This window comes from Podarcis filfolensis, assembly GCF_964270895.1.
Source record: "Podarcis filfolensis genome assembly, chromosome: 6".
NCBI lineage: Eukaryota > Metazoa > Chordata > Lepidosauria > Squamata > Lacertidae > Podarcis > Podarcis filfolensis.
In genome coordinates, this window is record NC_139609.1 from 76,979,398 (window position 1) to 76,997,094 (window position 17,697).

Sequence of the window (17,697 nt, forward strand, 5' to 3'; positions counted from 1 at the left end):
GGCATAAAGTGTTATTCTAAGATGACGGGTGTAGGTACACACACACACACACACAGAGAGAGAGAGAGAGAGAGAGAGAGAGAGAGAGAGAGAGAAAGAGCTCTGTGTGTGTACATTGTAAACAGTAAGGTTAGAGGGAAATGAAATGTAAAAGCTACAAACTCACAATTACATCAAAGCTTAAATCAGGGATGGTGAAACTGGCCCTCCAGATGTTGTTAAACTCCAATTCCCATCAGCTCCCATCAGGAATGGTTGGAACTGTAGTCCACCTACATCTGGAGGGCCACAGGTTCCTTATCACTGGCTTAAAGGTCTGTAAAATAACCATAGCGAAAGCAGTGCTGATTATATAAGACAGGGATAGGGAAGGCTGTATTAGTGGAAGAGCCGTAGCTCATTGGTAGAGCATCTGCTTTGCATGCAGAAGGTCCCAGGTTCAATCCCCAGCATCTCCAGGTAGGGCTGGGGAAAATTCATGCTTGAAAGCTTTGAGAGTCAGTGCCAGCCTATGCAAGCAATACTATGCAAGCAATACTAGGCTAGATGTTAGGCTAGATGGACCATGGGTCTGACTCAGTAGAAGGAAGCTTCCTATATTCCTTGTGCTTCTATCACACCACCTTTGCCTCACTGTAAAACTCTTGTCTCTTTCTGCTTTGTTTCACCTTGTGAAATGCAGTTTGGAAGCCCAGTCCCTTGGCATGCTCAACCCAGTAGACCACATCTACCCTGTTCTTACACCACAATGGTCTATTGTTCTTAAAATTTTTGTTGGCTGAATTATTTCCATGTTCCATCTTCAGATTTCAAATCTACTGGAGACCACCCAACGTCCATCATCTGGTTTAAATTTACATTCGTCAAAGTCCATGGGCAATGGCTTTCTGGCACATGGTATATGTTTAGGATTACAGGGAATTATTCGTTCCTTCTGACATTGATTATAGTGAATCCATACAAGGCTTTGAGTACTGTTTCATTTTATTACTTGGTCATGTCTGCACCAATGTGTTGCGCTGTTAGCTGGGATGGAGCTTTAATGTCTCTAAAGCACTTCTCTTCCAGTGCTTGAGCTCTCATCCAGGATTCAGATGGCTCTGCAAAGCAGTGATAGGAAACATAATGTTATGAGTTTGGAGGAGTAGGCTGCATGTAGAGACCCTTCTACCTCCTGGATCCAGCAAGTGTTAAAATGTAAGCCAGGCTAGCTTCCTGATGAGGTGATTGGTTTTCAGCCATGAATATTCCATGACGTCACAGAATCTTGGCCAGTGGCTACATGGGGTTCAGAACCATTTGACCCTTTTCATGGATCTAAAATCCACATGATGTTATGCAATATTTATCTATACATCTATTGATCAAGCTGGTGACCTATTTATTAATTAATAATGTAACTTAATGTGGAACTGCCACTTTTGATCAAAATGCACAGCTCCACCATTTTTCTTCCCTATGGTCCCATGTGAATGGTATGCCAACTGATAATTAACACACAAGTGGGGATTTCTGCAGCTGCAAGCCATTATCACTATCAGTATTAAAGGGTATTCACAAATGGCTAATTTTAATTATAGAACTGTAGAGATGGAAGATATCTCAAAAGGTTCTCTAGTCTAACCCTCTGTCATTGCAGGGAAGCTGCTGCTATAAGATCCCTGATTGCTGGCCATCCAGTCTCTGCTTAAAAACATCTAACTAAAGAGAATCTGCCACTTCCCAAGGTAGTCCATGTCTGTATTCTTCTTAATGTTTACTTCAAATCCCCTTATCTTGTAAGTTGAACCTATTGGTCCAGGGCCTGCCCCCTAGAGCACCAGAGAACAACTTTCTCCATCATCTACATGCCAGTCCTTCAAATATTTGAAAGCGGCTATTGTATCACCTCTTTATCATCTCTTCTATCTTCGTTGCTCTCCTTTGAACCTCTTCGTTTGTCGATATCCTTCCTAAACTGCAGGGCCCAGAACTGTACATGATACCTCCAGGTGAGGCCTGATCATATCAGAATCAGGTTGTACCAAGGCCAAGACACAACTTCCTTACAGCAGATACTCTTCTTATCTCCTGGTAGTTTATTTGACATCTGAAAGTATCATCCTTGCCAGTTTCTACTCACTTGGCTAAGCTCTGGGTCCCCCCCTCCCCGGTCCAGCTCTGTACCAAACAGAAAGAATGTTTCCAAACACATACCAACAGTGGAATAAAGGAGAAAAACAAAACCCCTCCCTGGCTATTGATGACTGCGGATAAAAAGCCTCAGAACGTGTGAATAATTTTTCAATTATGTAAAGTCAGAATTTGATGGACATGTTTCATGATTGATATTTCTACCTGAACACAGCTGTCCTTACCACCCTCTTCTGGACAGGCAGCAACATGAAGCGCTCAAGACAAATTAAATGGAGGCATGATTGCTGTCCTGCCAAGGAAATTCCATGCAATTAAACACATCACTAACATAAAAAGCAATGAAATGCTATTAATGTCCAGTTCATGTGCTGGCCAGTCAAGTACTCTCAGGACAGTATGAGTCTAATCTGTGCCAAGATTCTTGTTTACATTTGTAGGAGTCACATGTACCTCAGCAGGTCTGATTTCCTTCACACGTCTACACTCGATTACTCCTGTTTACCCCAATTTAAGTGATGAAGCTTAAAGCCACCCAGAGCCAAATGTGGGTCATACATTCTTTGCACAGAAGGTGTACTAGAAGGCCCTAAATCTTTAAAAGGCCAATACAGATTGGATAGCTTAATGCCTGATAACATCATATGCAGGCACCCCCAATCTTTAATAGGACCTGCAATGTTGACAACACCCATTGACTCTTTCCAACATCAGCGAAGACTTGATCAAATAACTCTTTAGCCTCTTGTCCTATTTTAACTGCTGAGCTGCTTTAATGGGGCTGTTTTACGGTAGATTTAATAATGGGTGTTTATATTTTAATGTTTGGATGGGATCATTTTATTGTGTATGGTGTAACTGTTCTTAAAACATTTTTAAAATTGGTTTCAGATAAATATGAAAACAAGAACTATTCAACACTTATCCAGCAGCACATCTAATGCTGTTTGTTCTGTCCATTGACTTTAGACTTTAGGCTTACACATTCAACGTTCAAACACATTACCGTATTTTTCGCCCCATAGGACGCACCTAAATTTTTTTGGGGGGGGAAATAAAGAAAAAAAAATTATTTCCCCCCCAGGCACGGGGCAGGCACGGGGGAAGCCCGAGCTTCCCCCGCCCCAGCCCCCAGAACAGCCTGCTATCCGCAAGCCTAGGGAGCCGCGCCGGTCTCCCCAGGCTTGCGGAGAGGTGCGCAAAGCCCGGGCGCGCTCTTCAGCGCGCACTAGGCTTCGGAATGCAGGCAGCTCTGCGCCACCCTCCGGAGCCCCGCGCGGCTTCGCACCGGGATCCGGAGGGTGGCGCAGAGCTGCAGGAAGCCCGGGAGCACAGGCAGCTCTGCGCCACCCTCTGGAGCTCCGCGCGGCTTCGCGCCGGGATCCGGAGGGTGGCGCAGAGCTGCAGGAAGCCTGGGAGTGCAGGCAGCTCTGCGCTACCCTCCGGAGCCCCGCGCAGCTTCGCGCCGGGATCCGGAGGGTGGCGCAGAGCTGCAGGAAGCCCTGGAGCGCAGGCAGCTCTGCGCCACCCTCCGGAGCCCCGTGCGGCTTCGCGCCGGGATCCGGAGGGTGGCACAGAGCTGCAGGAAGCCCGGGAAAGCCTGCATTCACCCCATAGGACGCACACACATTTCCCCTTCATTTTTGGAGGGGGAAAAGTGTTCAGTTTCTGTTAATTGGTTCTCATGGGAAACTTACAGATTCTGGCTTCACACAATTAACTCAAGGCCGTGTCAATTTACTCTTGGCAGAAATCCAAGGTCAGCTTGACCTAGAAACTACTTACTCTGATTGGTTAACGACCAGCACTCAACTCTGTTATCTAGGGAATGCTAGCACAGTTTGGTGTTAGGGGTGTGTTAGGAGTAGGAGTGCTGTGCATGGTTAAGAGAGAGAGAGAAAGAAAGGATTTATTTTGCTTTGTTTTGTATGCAGAAACTCTGCTGCTTTTATTTTTCCTTTTAATAAATCCTGTAAATAGTTATTATGAGTCTAGCTGACTAGTCATTTCCACCTCAACTAGCTTCTTCGCTGTGCAGGAAAACTCTGCTACGTTTGGGCTAAAGCCATTAGAGCTATGCCTGACACTTCAAAGTTCCATGAGGTTATGGGCATTGTGCTGCCAGCCTGAGTTGTGGTGGTGTCAGCATCAACGGCGTTGGTTCCAGTAGTTCCAGAAGTTGTTGTTCCCGTTGGTGCAGCAGATGGACGCTGGCTGGTTCCTGACTGTTGTGAGCTGGTGACGCAGTGGACACAAGGACAACAGCTGCAGCGTGTGAGTGCTGGGTGCTGTGGTTCCTGTTTTCTCTCTCGGTGGTCGTGAGTAGCTGGTTCCGGGTTCCAGGGACATCGCTCTCAAGATGGCCTCACAACCAGTTCAGATGGCTTTTGAGCGTCTGAATGACTCCAATTACTTGCTGTGGTCGGAACGCATGCAGGCAGTGCTGCAGAGGGATCGTCTCTGGCAAGTGGTGAGTAAGTTTCCTGCGAAGCCTGATGATGAAGACCTCGATAAAGACCAAAGAGCAAGGGCCACAATTGTCTTGGGGCTGGAAGATTCCCAGTTGCCGTATGTGAGGGGAATCAAGACAGCTAGAGGTGTGTGGCAAGCACTTAAAGAACTCCATGTGCGTGAGACAGCGGTTTCCAAGCTGTTCATTCGCAAGGCATTGTACAAGGCAATGTTACAGCCTGGGGTTACAATGCAGGAACATCTACACAGTTTACAGTTAAAGTTTGCTGCGCTACAGGAAAGAGACTGTGCGTTAGACCAGCAGGAGAAGGTGGCTATTATTTTGAGTTCTCTCCCGGAAAGCTGGGATAATTTAGTTTTGTCTCTAGAAGGCATACAGGAGCGTGATTTATCAATCAGTTACGTTACTGGGCGCTTGATTGAAGAATGGCAGAAGAGGCAAGAAAGGTCGTTTGCTGCAGAGGCTTCTACAGGCGGGCAGTTTGGAAGGAGTTCTCATGCCGTGCCAGAGGTGAAGCAAAAGCAGCGTACCGGTGAGGAGTCAGCGTTTGCTGTTAGGCGTTGTTTCCGATGTGGGTCTGCAGCGCATCTAAAACGACAATGTCCTGAGTTGGTCAAGTCTCAGTTGCCGGTGCAGGAGCAGAGACGAGATCAGCAGCAGCAGCAGCAGCAGCGGCGGAAAAAGAAGTTCTTCAAACAAAAACAGTTGGCTCAGCTGGTGACCGCCGAGGTCAAGATTGCTGATGAGAAACAAGCTGTCTGGGTGGTCGATTGGGGAGCGTCTCGGCACATCGTAAATTCAGATGAATTGTTTGTTTCCAAGAACTCAGCACAGCGCAGCCAGGTGGCTCTAGCAGACGGAAGTACTTCCGAAGTGATTTCGGGGGGTGCAGTTTTTGTTCCTTGTCTTCGTGAATGCCTGCAAAATGTACTTTGTGTGCCTTCATTAAGGAGCAATCTGATGTCTGTAGATTGTTTGCTAAAAGCTGGGTTTAAAGTGTATTTTGAAGGAGACAGTTGCATTATTAAGAAGGCTGGTGAGATTTTAGGCACTGCTAAGTCAGAGGAAGGCTTGTTTTGGCTTAAAGCGGGATCTCAAGTTGCAGCAGTAGTCAGTAAATCTCAGCCTGCAGTGAATAACAAAGCTATACATGACAACTGTGTGCACTTATTGCATAGGAAAATGGGGCATGCTGGCTGGAAAAGTATACTAAAAATGTCTGAATTGGCTGATGGGGGTAATTTAAAGAGTTGTAACAAGTACCTTGATTGTAATGTTTGTAAAAAGGTTAAAACCCACAGAGTCTCTTACCCCAGAAGTGACAGAGTTAGTGAGTCACCGCTACAGCTGGTTCACATGGACGTAATTGGTCCATTTGCTGTAAGCAGGGGTGGATCGCGTTTTTCATTAACAATTGTGGATGACGCCACGCGTTATTCTTGGGTTTATCCCATGAAGAATAAGGGTGACGTGTTCACTAAGTTTAAAGGCTGGGTGGCATCTGTGGAAAGATTTCTGTCCATTAAACTCAAAAGGATTCAGACGGACAGAGGTGGCGAATTTATGTCAAATGCTTTTAGAGATTGGTTACAAAAGCGTGGCATTGGGCATAGAAAAACGAACGCTTTTTCCCCAGAGGAGAATGGCGTTGCAGAGCGAAAAAACAGATCTTTACAAGACATGATGTTTGCCATGCTTGATGATGCTGATTTGCCCATGTCTTATTGGGGGGAGAGCATGCTCACCGCGTGTTATCTCCAAAATAGGCTCTTTCATCAAACAATAGGTACAACTCCATACTTTAAATTGTTTCAGGAAAAACCCAAAATTGACCATTTGCATGTGTTTGGATCAAAAGCCTGGGTATTAATTCCAAAACAAATGAGAAAGAAGGGAGATCCTAAGACCAAACAGTTAGTGTTTGTGGGTTACCAGGAGCTGGGAAAAGGTTTCCGTTTTGCTGAAGGGACAAATGGCATTGTGATCTCCAGGAATGCCACTTTTTGTGAACATAGTGGCTGGGAGAGACTACATGCCAATACTGAGGTTTGGTTTGAACCTTCCCAGGAGCTTCATGACTCTGAAGGTAAACATAGAGAATCAGAGTCTGAGGGGGAGGAAAGTTCAGATAAGAGCTCTCAAGAAAGTGGAATTAGCCAGAGACCAGTTGCTAAGCAACAAAAGAGAGGTCGTAGTTCTGAGGAGGAAAGTGGGTCAGAAGAAAAATTTTCTCCCAGAAGATCTAAAAGACAAAACAAAGGAGTGCCTCCGGTGCGTTTTTCTCCAGATACTGCAAATGTGTTTAGTGTAATTGCAGAGCCCAAGAGTTTTCAGGAGGTGTTAAAGTTACCAAAAGAGGAGGCAGAGCTCTGGAAGCAGGCAATGGAGGAAGAGATGTCCTCTCTGAATGAGCACAAGGTCTTTACACCAGTAGCAGCGCCTGAGGGGGCAAAGATTGTAGGCTGCAGGTGCCAAGCAATTGTCCAGTAAGTTCAAAGTGAAAGACTTAGGCCCGGTTAGGACATATCTAGGGTTGGAAGTGTGCTGGGCCCAAGATGGCAGCTGCCTAATTAGTCAGCAGAACAAAGTTAAACAACTACTGACTACATACGGGATGCAGGATTGCAAAGGGGCAGTGGTGCCTATGGATCCAGGTTTCATAAAAACACTTCATACAGATGAGAGTCCTGAATTTGAACATCCTGATGTATATCATTCTGTAATTGGAAGTTTATTGTATCTAGCACAGTGGTCCAGACCTGATATTAGCTATGCAGTAGGCATATTAAGTAGATTGGTCTCAAAACCCACACTAAATGCCTGGAAAGGGGTAAAACAAGTTCTGAGATACCTCAAACAGACAATTGGCTATATGTTACAATTAAATTCTTCAGAGGATGAAATGTTGAGTTGCTACTGTGATAGTGACTGGGGAAATTTGCCGGATAGAAAATCTGTCACAGGACTAGTCATAATGGTCGGTGGAGCTTTAATCAGCTGGCGGTCACGCAAGCAAGACGTTGTAAGTGTGTCATCAACGGAATCAGAGTACGCCGCGTTGAGTGAATTGTGCAACGAGGTGATTTATTTCAAGCATTTGTTAACAGATTTAAATGTAAATTGTGGAGAACCAGTACAAGTTTACATTGATAATCAAGCTTGTATAACCTTAAGTAAAACAGAGGGTTTCAAATCGCGTTCCAAACATATCTCTGTAAAATACCAAAATGTGCGTTGCTGTGTACAAGACAATGTAATCACCTGTACTTATGTATCAAGTGAAGAAAATGTAGCAGATGTGTTAACTAAACCATTGGCAAAGGTAAAGAACAAGCGAATGTGCAAGGGTTTAGGTTTGCTGGAAAAATAATCTCCTACATAGGTGTATTTGATGTTAATTGTCCAGCAGAATCTGTGAGGGGGTGTTCAGTTTCTGTTAATTGGTTCTCATGGGAAACTTACAGATTCTGGCTTCACACAATTAACTCAAGGCCGTGTCAATTTACTCTTGGCAGAAAGCCAAGGTCAGCTTGACCTAGAAACTACTTACTCTGATTGGTTAACGACCAGCACTCAACTCTGTTATCTAGGGAATGCTAGCACAGTTTGGTGTTAGGGGTGTGTTAGGAGTAGGAGTGCTGTGCATGGTTAAGAGAGAGAGAGAAAGAAAGGATTTATTTTGCTTTGTTTTGTATGCAGAAACTCTGCTGCTTTTATTTTTCCTTTTAATAAATCCTGTAAATAGTTATTATGAGTCTAGCTGACTAGTCATTTCCACCTCAACTAGCTTCTTCGCTGTGCAGGAAAACTCTGCTACGTTTGGGCTAAAGCCATTAGAGCTATGCCTGACACTTCAAAGTTCCATGAAAAAGTGCGTCCTATAGGGCGAAAAACTTAACGTCATCTTATCCACGCAGAAGACTGAGCAGTTGGTTATAACAAGATCTTGATTCTGGTCAATAACATAGTTAAAGAGAGGGGTCCACGTTTCTTGAAAGGTATCTCTTTTTGCTTTGTCTTTAATCGCCCTCCTGTGTCTGGTGAGATGCTGAGACATTGTATCCCAGGTATTATTTTCCCTTATATTCAGGAGTATTTCAGGGCACAATATTAATTATTCTGTATTTTAACAATGCTGTGCAACTGTAAACCACTTAGAAACCATATTGATACCAAGTGGAATATAAATCCACACATAACAACAACAATAAGGATATTAACAACAGAGGCTATGGTGGTGTGAGGGTCAAATTTAGGGGCAGGCAGTCCAGGTGTTTGTCATGCTGTTATGTCTGTGTTGCGGGAAGGGTCCCTACTGTTGCTTTTTAAAAAAATCTGTGGGGAAATGTAGAATGTCAGTGCCCTTTCAACAGACTTCCTGTGTCAGAGTGATGACGATGAGATCCATGTATGCCCATTTAAGATTCTATGACAGGGATAGGTCCCATGTTCAAACTATCCATCAAATTTGCAAAAAGGGTGTGTGTAGGATGAAAGAAGTATCTGGTGATGGGAGCTAGGATAGTGATGCCTGCTTTAAGCCTTTCCCAACCTGGTGCCCTCTACTTCTGTCAGCACATCCCAATGGTGAACGATGATGGGAGCTAGAAATCTGGAGGACATGTGGTTGGGCAGAGCAGAAACCAGAGATAACCAACACCGCACCCTCTGGTTCTTATTAGATGCCAGCTCCCCATCAGCCCCAGACAACCGAACTACTGCCCAATGGGAATGGGAGTTGTAGTCCACCTTATCTAGAGGGCTGCAGGTTGACTGCCCCAGGCAGAGAACATGTGTGAATACAGTGGTACCTCGGGTTACATATGCTTCAGGTTACATACGCTTCAGTTACAACTCTGCTAATCCAGAAATATTACCTTGGGTTAAGAACTTTGCTTCAGGATGGGAACAGAAATCATGCTCTGGCGGTGTGGCGGCAGCAGGAGGCCCCGTTAGCTAAAGTGGTGCTTTAGGTTAAGAACAGTTTCAGGTTAAGAACGGACCTCCGGAACGAATTAAGTACTTAACCCGAGGTACCACTGTACATGCATTTCCTTTTACATGCCATACTTGTAAATGTGTTTCTGAGAGGGGTTGGGGGTTACTGTTTTCTTTTCTTACTTTTCTTATGTATTTTGTGTTTTTATCTTGCGTTTTTATGCTGGGCACCGATGAAGTGCGGCATGCAAATTTTTAATAAATAATAATAATTATAAATTCCCATTCCTTTGAATGATCTTCAAAAAGGGCTGTCACTTGGAAGATGGAGCATGCTTGTTTTCCCCTGCTCTGGAGAGTAAGACTCAAACCACTGTCTTTAAGCTACAGGAAAGGAGATTTCAACTAAACACCAGGAAGAACTTTCTGACACTTAAGAGCCTTTGGGCAGGGGAACTAACCAACTCCATGGGAAGGTGATCGACTCTCCTTCCTCGGAGGTTTCCAAGCAGAGGTTGGATGGCCATTTGCCATGCATGCTTTAGCTGAGATTCCTCCGTCGCAGGGGGTTGGATTAGATGATCCCTGAGGGTCCCTTCCAGCTCTACGATTCTATGAACTGCCAGCCTGACTGGACCAGTCTCTTCCTTGGAGACTCGGGCTCCTGTCTCTCCCGCCTTCCTTGACCAGCCTCGGGGACACACGCCCACCCCCACCCCGAAGATCTTCGTGGGAGAGGGCGGGAAGGAGACGGCGCCACCCTGCGCGTTGCCAGGCGGCGGGGGCGTGGGTGGGGCCGGCCCCGCGCAGCCCCGCCACTCGCCATGGGGCTGCAGCCCCACTCTCTGCAGCCTCCAGGGGGAGGGCTCGGTCCCCAGCCGCTCCCCACGCCGCCCCAGTTAAATGCGGCGCCCGCCGCTCTGCCTCCTCTCAGTCCCGAGCCAGCGGCCAGAGCGCAACCGGCACCGCCAAGCAGCGGCCTCCCTTCTCTGCGCCTCACCCCGCCCCGCCGCCTTTACCTGCCCCAGGACCAGGGAGGCGTCGTCCGGCTGCCGCTCTCCTCGGCGTCGCGTGGCTGCCCCTCTTCGCCTTCCAGACGGCCGAGGTGAGTGAGGGGCTCCGGGGAGAGCCGGGCACCTGAGGGCGAGAGAGCGCGGGGCTGAGGGAGCGCATGGCACCAGGACTCATGACCTCCCCCCCCCCCACGGGCAAGGGGGCAGGCTGGGTATCCTGCTAATAACGGGGCGCAGGGGGAAGGGCGGTGGGGAGGCGAGCACCCTCAATCCTGAAAGTTTTTTCTTCCTCATCCCCCGAGAAACTGTTTTCCCGCCACTCCCCTGGCAAAAGGCAAATCCAAGCTGAGCATCTCCTCTGCTTGTTGCATATAGCAGTAGGTAAAAGGTAAAGGACCCCTGGATGGTTAAGTCCAGTCAAAGGCGACTATGGGGTGCGGCGCTCATTTCGCTTTTCAGGCCAGAGTTTGTCCACAGACAGCTTTCTGGGCCATGCGGCCAGCATGACTAAACCGCTTCTGGCGCAACAGAAATGCCGTTTACGTTTCCGCCGCAGCGGTACCTATTTATCTACTTGCACCGGTGTGCTTTCGAACTGCTAGGTTGGCAGAAGCTGGGTTCGAACCCCCGACCTTCTGATCAAGTGCAGCTGGAAGACTGGAGGGAGTGGGGAGAGACGTGTGCATGCCAAAGTGGGGGTCCAGAAGCCATGCGGGGTTTCCACGCATTATTTATTAATTGTATTTCTACGCCACCATTTCTTCCAAGGAGCTCAAGGTGGTGCACATGGTTCTTCTCCCCATTTTATCCTCATAACAATCCTGTGAGGTAGGTTAGGCTGAGAGATGGTGATTGGCCCAAGGTCATGTTAATGCGTAGGAAGAGGGGTGTGTATCAGACAGACAGATAAGTTTATGGAAAGAACACGAGGGATTGTTTCTGCGCCTATCCCAGGCATTCTACTTTTCCTTGACTTAAATACCATAATGGGATATAGATAAACACCCAAGCCTTTTAAACCTCCATAAAAAGAGATTGCACGCCTTTTCTGAGCAGGTCTTTCCCTCCTTATCCAATTCCTTGCATCTTCATCCCAGTTGCTCCTCAGAAGTTTTTGTTAATCTTTTGGGGAAATTTCTGCTCCTTTGTTCATAAAATCTATCCCATCTTCTCGGGTAGAAGATCAGAACTGCAGAGTTCTTGTAATGAGTTCCTGCCTTTCATATCCATTTATAAATAATAATAATAGCAGCATGTGTGTCAGGGGGTGAGGTATGGTTTTTGTTTGTTATTATGGCATCCCTTTTCGTGTTTTTATATGGTAAACTGCCCTGTGATCGTTGGATGAAGGGCGGTGCAGAAATTCAATTCAATAAATATTTATGATACCCAGAAATCTGTAGCTCCATTCTGAGTTTTTGTATAGGGCAATGTTTGCCAGGAAACGGATGGCAGTATTGCCCTCTTATTATGCCATCCTCTCAATCCCTGTTCTCACCTATCTACTAATTCATGTGAGACTCTTAATCTTAGGATCGTGGGTTTGAGTCTGACATTGGGCAAAATATTCCTGCATTGCAGGGGGTTGGACTAGATGACCCTTGTGGTCCCTTCCAATGCTATGCTATGATCTGCTCAGAGAAGCAAGCCTTGAGCCAGGTATGCTGCTCACTGCTATGAATAAGAATGGGGTCAGCTGGCTGGTCCATCTAGCCTAGTATGCTGTACTTGAAAGCTTTTCTAAATCTACCTGGAGATGCCAATAAGTAAACATGGGACTTTTTATATTGTGATAAAGCATAAGAGATCCTGCCAATAAATAAAGCTCCCCTTGACCACTCCTGTTCCTTGCACAGAACCAGGCGATTGGTTCCTAAGAACTGTGGCTCCTTACAGAGCACAGACTTCCCTTCACTTCTTCTAAGCTCCCTCTGGCCTTGGACATTTCAGATCTTCAAGCAGCATCCCAAGGGTTGTTGGGGGTAAATTTGGAAATGCAGGTGCTTGGCTCAGGGATGCTTCATACACGGTAATTTTCTTGCACAGGTATGACGCCTGAATAGGAAATGTGTGCCCCATCACATGCCATGGACGCACACACGCCTTCTGTAAAATACATAAATGCATACCTGTGCATTGCACACGGTGGTGCACGTGCAATGTACAAACTTTCCCACAGAAATGGTAACTGTATAAAAAAGCATTAAGATTTTTGAGCCACCTTCGTTTTCTCCATCCATTTTTCCTGTTGCAATCTGGAAAGTTTGCCTTATCACCCCAGGCCCAGTGGTGCTGGTGAGGAATTTCCTAACATCTCCTTGTTGGAGTTTAAGTAAGAAATGGTACCTACTTCTTAGTATGGTCCTGATTATCTAGAGCTGCTTACAGTAGTGGTTAGCAATCTGCTCTTAATCTCGAAGGTAACTGAACTTGTCTGGGACCTTGAATGCTTTTTGCAGCTGTTAACTCCATAGCGTTGTCCCACACACATGCTTCACTGCAGTGCTCTGAGCATGACAAGATCTGTCCAAGGCTATCATGTCTTCTTCCATGCCTGACTGTTTAGCTTTTACATCTGCTCTGCATTGGCTGAAATTGTACCTGCAATCAAGGTACACTGCACGTGGTAGGCAAGTTTGCACAGGCAGTCACTTGCTGCCTAGGTATGTGAGCAGGCAAAATCAATTCAGCAGCTGTGAGTAGGGGATTGTTTGCTGTATCCGGCTCATATGTCACCGCAGTTTCTTGTTCTTATGTGTAACATTGTGACCAAAGCAGTTGTTGGTAGGGAACTGTGTGCCCTACACTATTTATTTCCTCTGTAGCAGATACAGAGGGATATTTAGCTGTGGAATCAGCCAAGAATGACTAGGGCTGCAATCTAATGCACACTTGACTTCTGAGAAGACATGTATAGGATTGTGTAGTATGGCTCCTACCCTGATACACAAGACATGCCAGTTCATAATGTGGGTTTAACTAATCAATTATTGCAGCAACCCAAACCCAGGGTAAGTTAATTGTGTTTTAGACCCATTGGAATTGATGGGACAGAACTTTTACAATTGCAGATTAGTTTATTGCAATGGGATTTAAGCACAACTAACCTCTGGATTTGGGCCAATAAATCTGCATACATTTGCATATGTATAAACAGTTCTGAAAATGGGGTACTCAGTTGCGTTCTGTTGTATGGGGGGGGGACAAAAGGTTGTATCTTCTAATATACCTACCTAGACGATACCTAGCAGCTGTGATTTTTGTATGTACTTATATTTAAAATTGTATTATTCCTGTTAATAGGCTCACCATCGCAAAAATTTCTTATTAATAACCAATCAATCAAGTAATGGAGTGTTGCTATTTACACTTGAACACAGTGGGATTTCCTTACAAGTCAGTGTGCAGTGTCCAAGACTATAAATGTTGCAGACCTGAAACATTTTGATGAGGTTAGGACCTATAAAAGAATTCTCTGTAATTGGGCAAACTTGTTCCTGGAAGTAAACTGTTGCATGTATAATGGCAGCACAGAAAGAGCTCCTATGTAAGAGGCAGAAGCATGTTCTATAGGGGCCTTGCTTACCAGAAAAAGTGTAGTGGTTTTAGTGCCGAGAAGGCAGACAGGAAAGGCATGGCTCCATATTGCTGGAGTCAATGGGACTTTTGTCCCATAAACCCGGTGGTTAAAAGCAGCACAATAAATTATCCTTCGAAAAACCTTGCCAGCATCTCACACTGGAATCGCCAAACCTCCAAGAATGAAATCTTGTAAAAGCCAGGGTAATAAGCTGCCTTGAGGATGGTGTTTAGGACCTGGCAGCAAAGAAAACTTTTCTGAAGCGAATCTTTATGGTTCGCTTGCAGAGCTCAGCTTTGGTATTTGCCTCTCAGAGGGTGGCTCTGTACAGTAAGTGGATTTGCTTCGGAGATGGAATTGGCCCCGCATGAAATATGAATTCCTGTCTGGAATGCGGGCAGGAGAGTTTGGTGTTTCATCCCCCCCCAAAAAAAAGTAAAATGACACTATCTACCTAAACCAATAGGCTTTTACTGAAGCCATCTGGAAGAACTGTTGTTCAAATCTTTAAAACAAAAAAAAAGGAAGAAAAAAGAAATATATCTTTCCCTCCTTTAAAAAATTATTATTATTTCATCAGACGCCATTTGGTGAGAGAGTCTTTTCTTTTCTTTTGGATTCCTTTTTCACCAGACAATGGTATTTCTTTAAAATAGAATTCTGTGTGAATTTGTCCTTTGGTTGTTCAGAACTCAATACGTCTCCTGAGGTTTCCTGCAAGGCTTCTCAAGCAAAGCTTAAAACATTCCTCAGTGTCTCCAACAGGGGCCCTTTGCTAAAATTTCCTAGGTATGCATCTAACCTCATTTTGAGAGGGGGGAGGGGGGATTGCTCTGCTCTCAAGTGTGTGGCTGCAACATCTGAAGAAAGTAGCTGGCATAGATGAGTTATAGTCTGCCGCTGCTGGGAGAACAACTAAGAGATACTTGATCTGCTAAGTGCTTATTCTGGAGTGCTCTGATTTAGGGTGAGTTAATGGTGCAAAGCTTATGTATATTGACTTGGGAATAAGTCTCATCATATTTGGTGGTTCTTACTCCCAGGCAAAGGGACGCGGGTGGTGCTCTGGGTTAAACCACAGTGCCCAGGACTTGCCGATCAGAAGGTCGGCAGTTCGAATCCCCGTGACGGGGTGAGCTCCCGTTGCTCGGTCCCTGCTCCTGCCAACCTAGCAGTTTGAAAGCACGTCAAAGTGCAAGTAGATAAATAGGTACCGCTCCGGAAGGATGGTAAATGGCGTTTCCGTGCGCTGCTCTGGTTTGCCAGAAGCGGCTTAGTCATGCTGGCCACATGACCTGGAAGCTGTATGCAGGCTCCCTCGGCCATTAAAGCGAGATGAGCACCGCAACCCCAGAGTCGGTCACGACTGGACCTAATGGTCAGGGGTCCCTTTACCTTTACTCCCACGTAAGTGCACATAGAATAGCAGTCTCAGGCTTCTGTTCTATCTTTTAAATGCCAATGGCACAGTCTGGCTTGGAATAAGACAACTTCCTATGTCCCTCTTCTTTGCCTCTGTCCCACTGCTGGCATTCCAAGACCTATTGCAAAAGTGGGTGGCATACGCCCCTCTCCAACTTCCATCTAGACAAGCAAGAGGGATGACCAGTTTTCAAGCACACGTTGCAGTTAGGCAAAAGCACTTGAAGTGGGTGCAGAACAAGGCTGGGAAATGGGGAGCTGTCTTATACGGAGTCCGACCAGTGATAGCAATCCCCCAGGCACGGTTTGCAACTGGCACAGGTACAATTGCAACCATATGGAGATCTCTGGATGCCAGGTTGGCAACTGACATCTCTACCTGGCTGGCCCCTCCAGCTTTCTTAAGCAGGTAAGAAGAGGAGCTTAGTCACTGCATTTATACTCCATCTTTTCCTTCAAGGAGTACATGGTTTACACCCCCAACCCACCCAAGTTAATCCCTACAGTGACCCTGTTAGGTAGGTTAAGAGACTGTGACTGGCCCAAGGTCACCCAGTGAGCTTCATGACAGATGGAGAATTGGACCCTCATCTCCCAGGTCCTAGTCCAACACTCTAGCCCAGGCATAGGCAAACTCAGCCCTCCAGATGTTTTGTGACTACAACTCCCATCATCCCTAGCTAACAGGACCAGTGGTCAGGGATGATGGGAGTTGTAGTCCCAAAACATCTGGAGGGCCGAGTTTGCCTATGCCTGCTCTAGCCACTATGCCACACTGGTTTCCTAGAGTGCTTCTGCTGTATAAAGTAACTAAGCAACTAAATATGGGAAAAGCAAACTATCACTTAGAGAAGGATCTGAAACAGTTTACTTGAAGCTTGAATGTGTTTTATTCTGGTTTGTTTTATTTGATGTTTTAATGTGTTGTAAACCGCTTTGAGATTTTCTTATTTAAAATATAAAATGGTAAGGAAATGATGATGATGATGATACAGTGGAACCTCGGGTTGCGAACGTGATCCGTGTAGGAGGCACGTTCGCAACCTGCAGTGTTCGCAATCCACAGCGCCGTGTCTGCGCACGCATGGGTCTCGCGATTCGGCGCTTCTGCGCATGCACAAAGCGCGATTTAGCGCTTCTGCGCATGCGCGAGCACCGAAACCCAGAAGTAACCCATTCTGGTACTTCCGGGATCAGTGTGGTACGAAGCCCGAAATCATGTAACCTGAAGCACCTGTAAGCCGTGGTACCACTGTAACAGTAATAATAAATTTCAGTGCAAAGAAAAGATGCTTAGACATTCTGTTGTGGTGACTGTAACCTCGGTTTAAGGTTCCATTTGGCAATTAGCTCATATATCTAAGCTTCTAACACTGAGTGAGACTACAAGTTAGCCTAGCTCAGTTTTGTTTGCACTGGCTGGCAGCGGCTCTCCAGGGTTTTTAGACAAGGGTCTCTTTCAGCCCTGCCTGGAGATGATGGGAATTGAACCTGGAGGCTCCTGCGTGTAAAGCTGGATGCTGTACCACTGAGCTACAGCTCTACTGCGAAGAAACAGTTGTTCCTAAGTGGTTTACAAAGATACCATACCAAAAATAAGAATGTGCCTTGTTTCCACAAGCCATAGTTGAGATTGACCACAGTTTGTTTGTTTAAAAAGCATTCGTATATTGCTCAATATTTCAAAAATCTCACGGATCAGACGTTAAAACTTCCCTGTAGCTAATTAAAATGAATGGAAGCTTCCAATCTCCTTGTGGTTGTACAGGAAGAGTGGAGTGGGGGGTGGGAATCATGCAAGCGTAGGATTTTCTGTGCTCCTCCCTATAATTCCAAACCATGGTTTAATGTGAAGTGCGAGCAATGCCAATATTTAGGTTCCAGTTGCTCTGCATTGATTCTCCCTTCCTGAACTACTGTTGCCTTAGGTTTCCTCCTTGCAAGGTTTCTGCCTGTGGGTCTGCTTTACATCTCTGCTGTAGAACCCCTGGTGTTTTGTGTTGCAGAGGATTATGTAGGCATATTCTGGCAAGGGCATACTCTTAGGAGAGGCACTTGCAAAGCTTGGTGGCTCTCACTGACATCATTTACCCATAATGCTAAACGTTCTGATTAACTGAGGGATTGCCTGTGACAGC

General features: G+C 45.9%; 2 protein-coding genes across 2 annotated transcripts in view; one reads left to right on the forward strand and one right to left on the reverse strand.

Annotated features, from left to right (window-relative positions):
• The window catches only part of RBPJL (recombination signal binding protein for immunoglobulin kappa J region like), a 47,585-nt gene that overhangs the window by 20,963 nt on the left and 8,925 nt on the right, over positions 1-17,697 (reverse strand). Inside the window, exon 2 of the mRNA XM_083618835.1 lies at positions 10,564-10,681. Coding sequence (XP_083474961.1) covers positions 10,564-10,681 — 118 coding nt within the window. The remainder of the gene's footprint in view (positions 1-10,563; positions 10,682-17,697) is intronic.
• Positions 10,525-17,697, forward strand: part of MATN4 (matrilin 4) — a 40,126-nt gene continuing 32,953 nt past the window's right edge. Inside the window, exon 1 of the mRNA XM_083618686.1 lies at positions 10,525-10,649. The gene's annotated coding sequence lies outside the window, so the exon portion shown is untranslated. The remainder of the gene's footprint in view (positions 10,650-17,697) is intronic.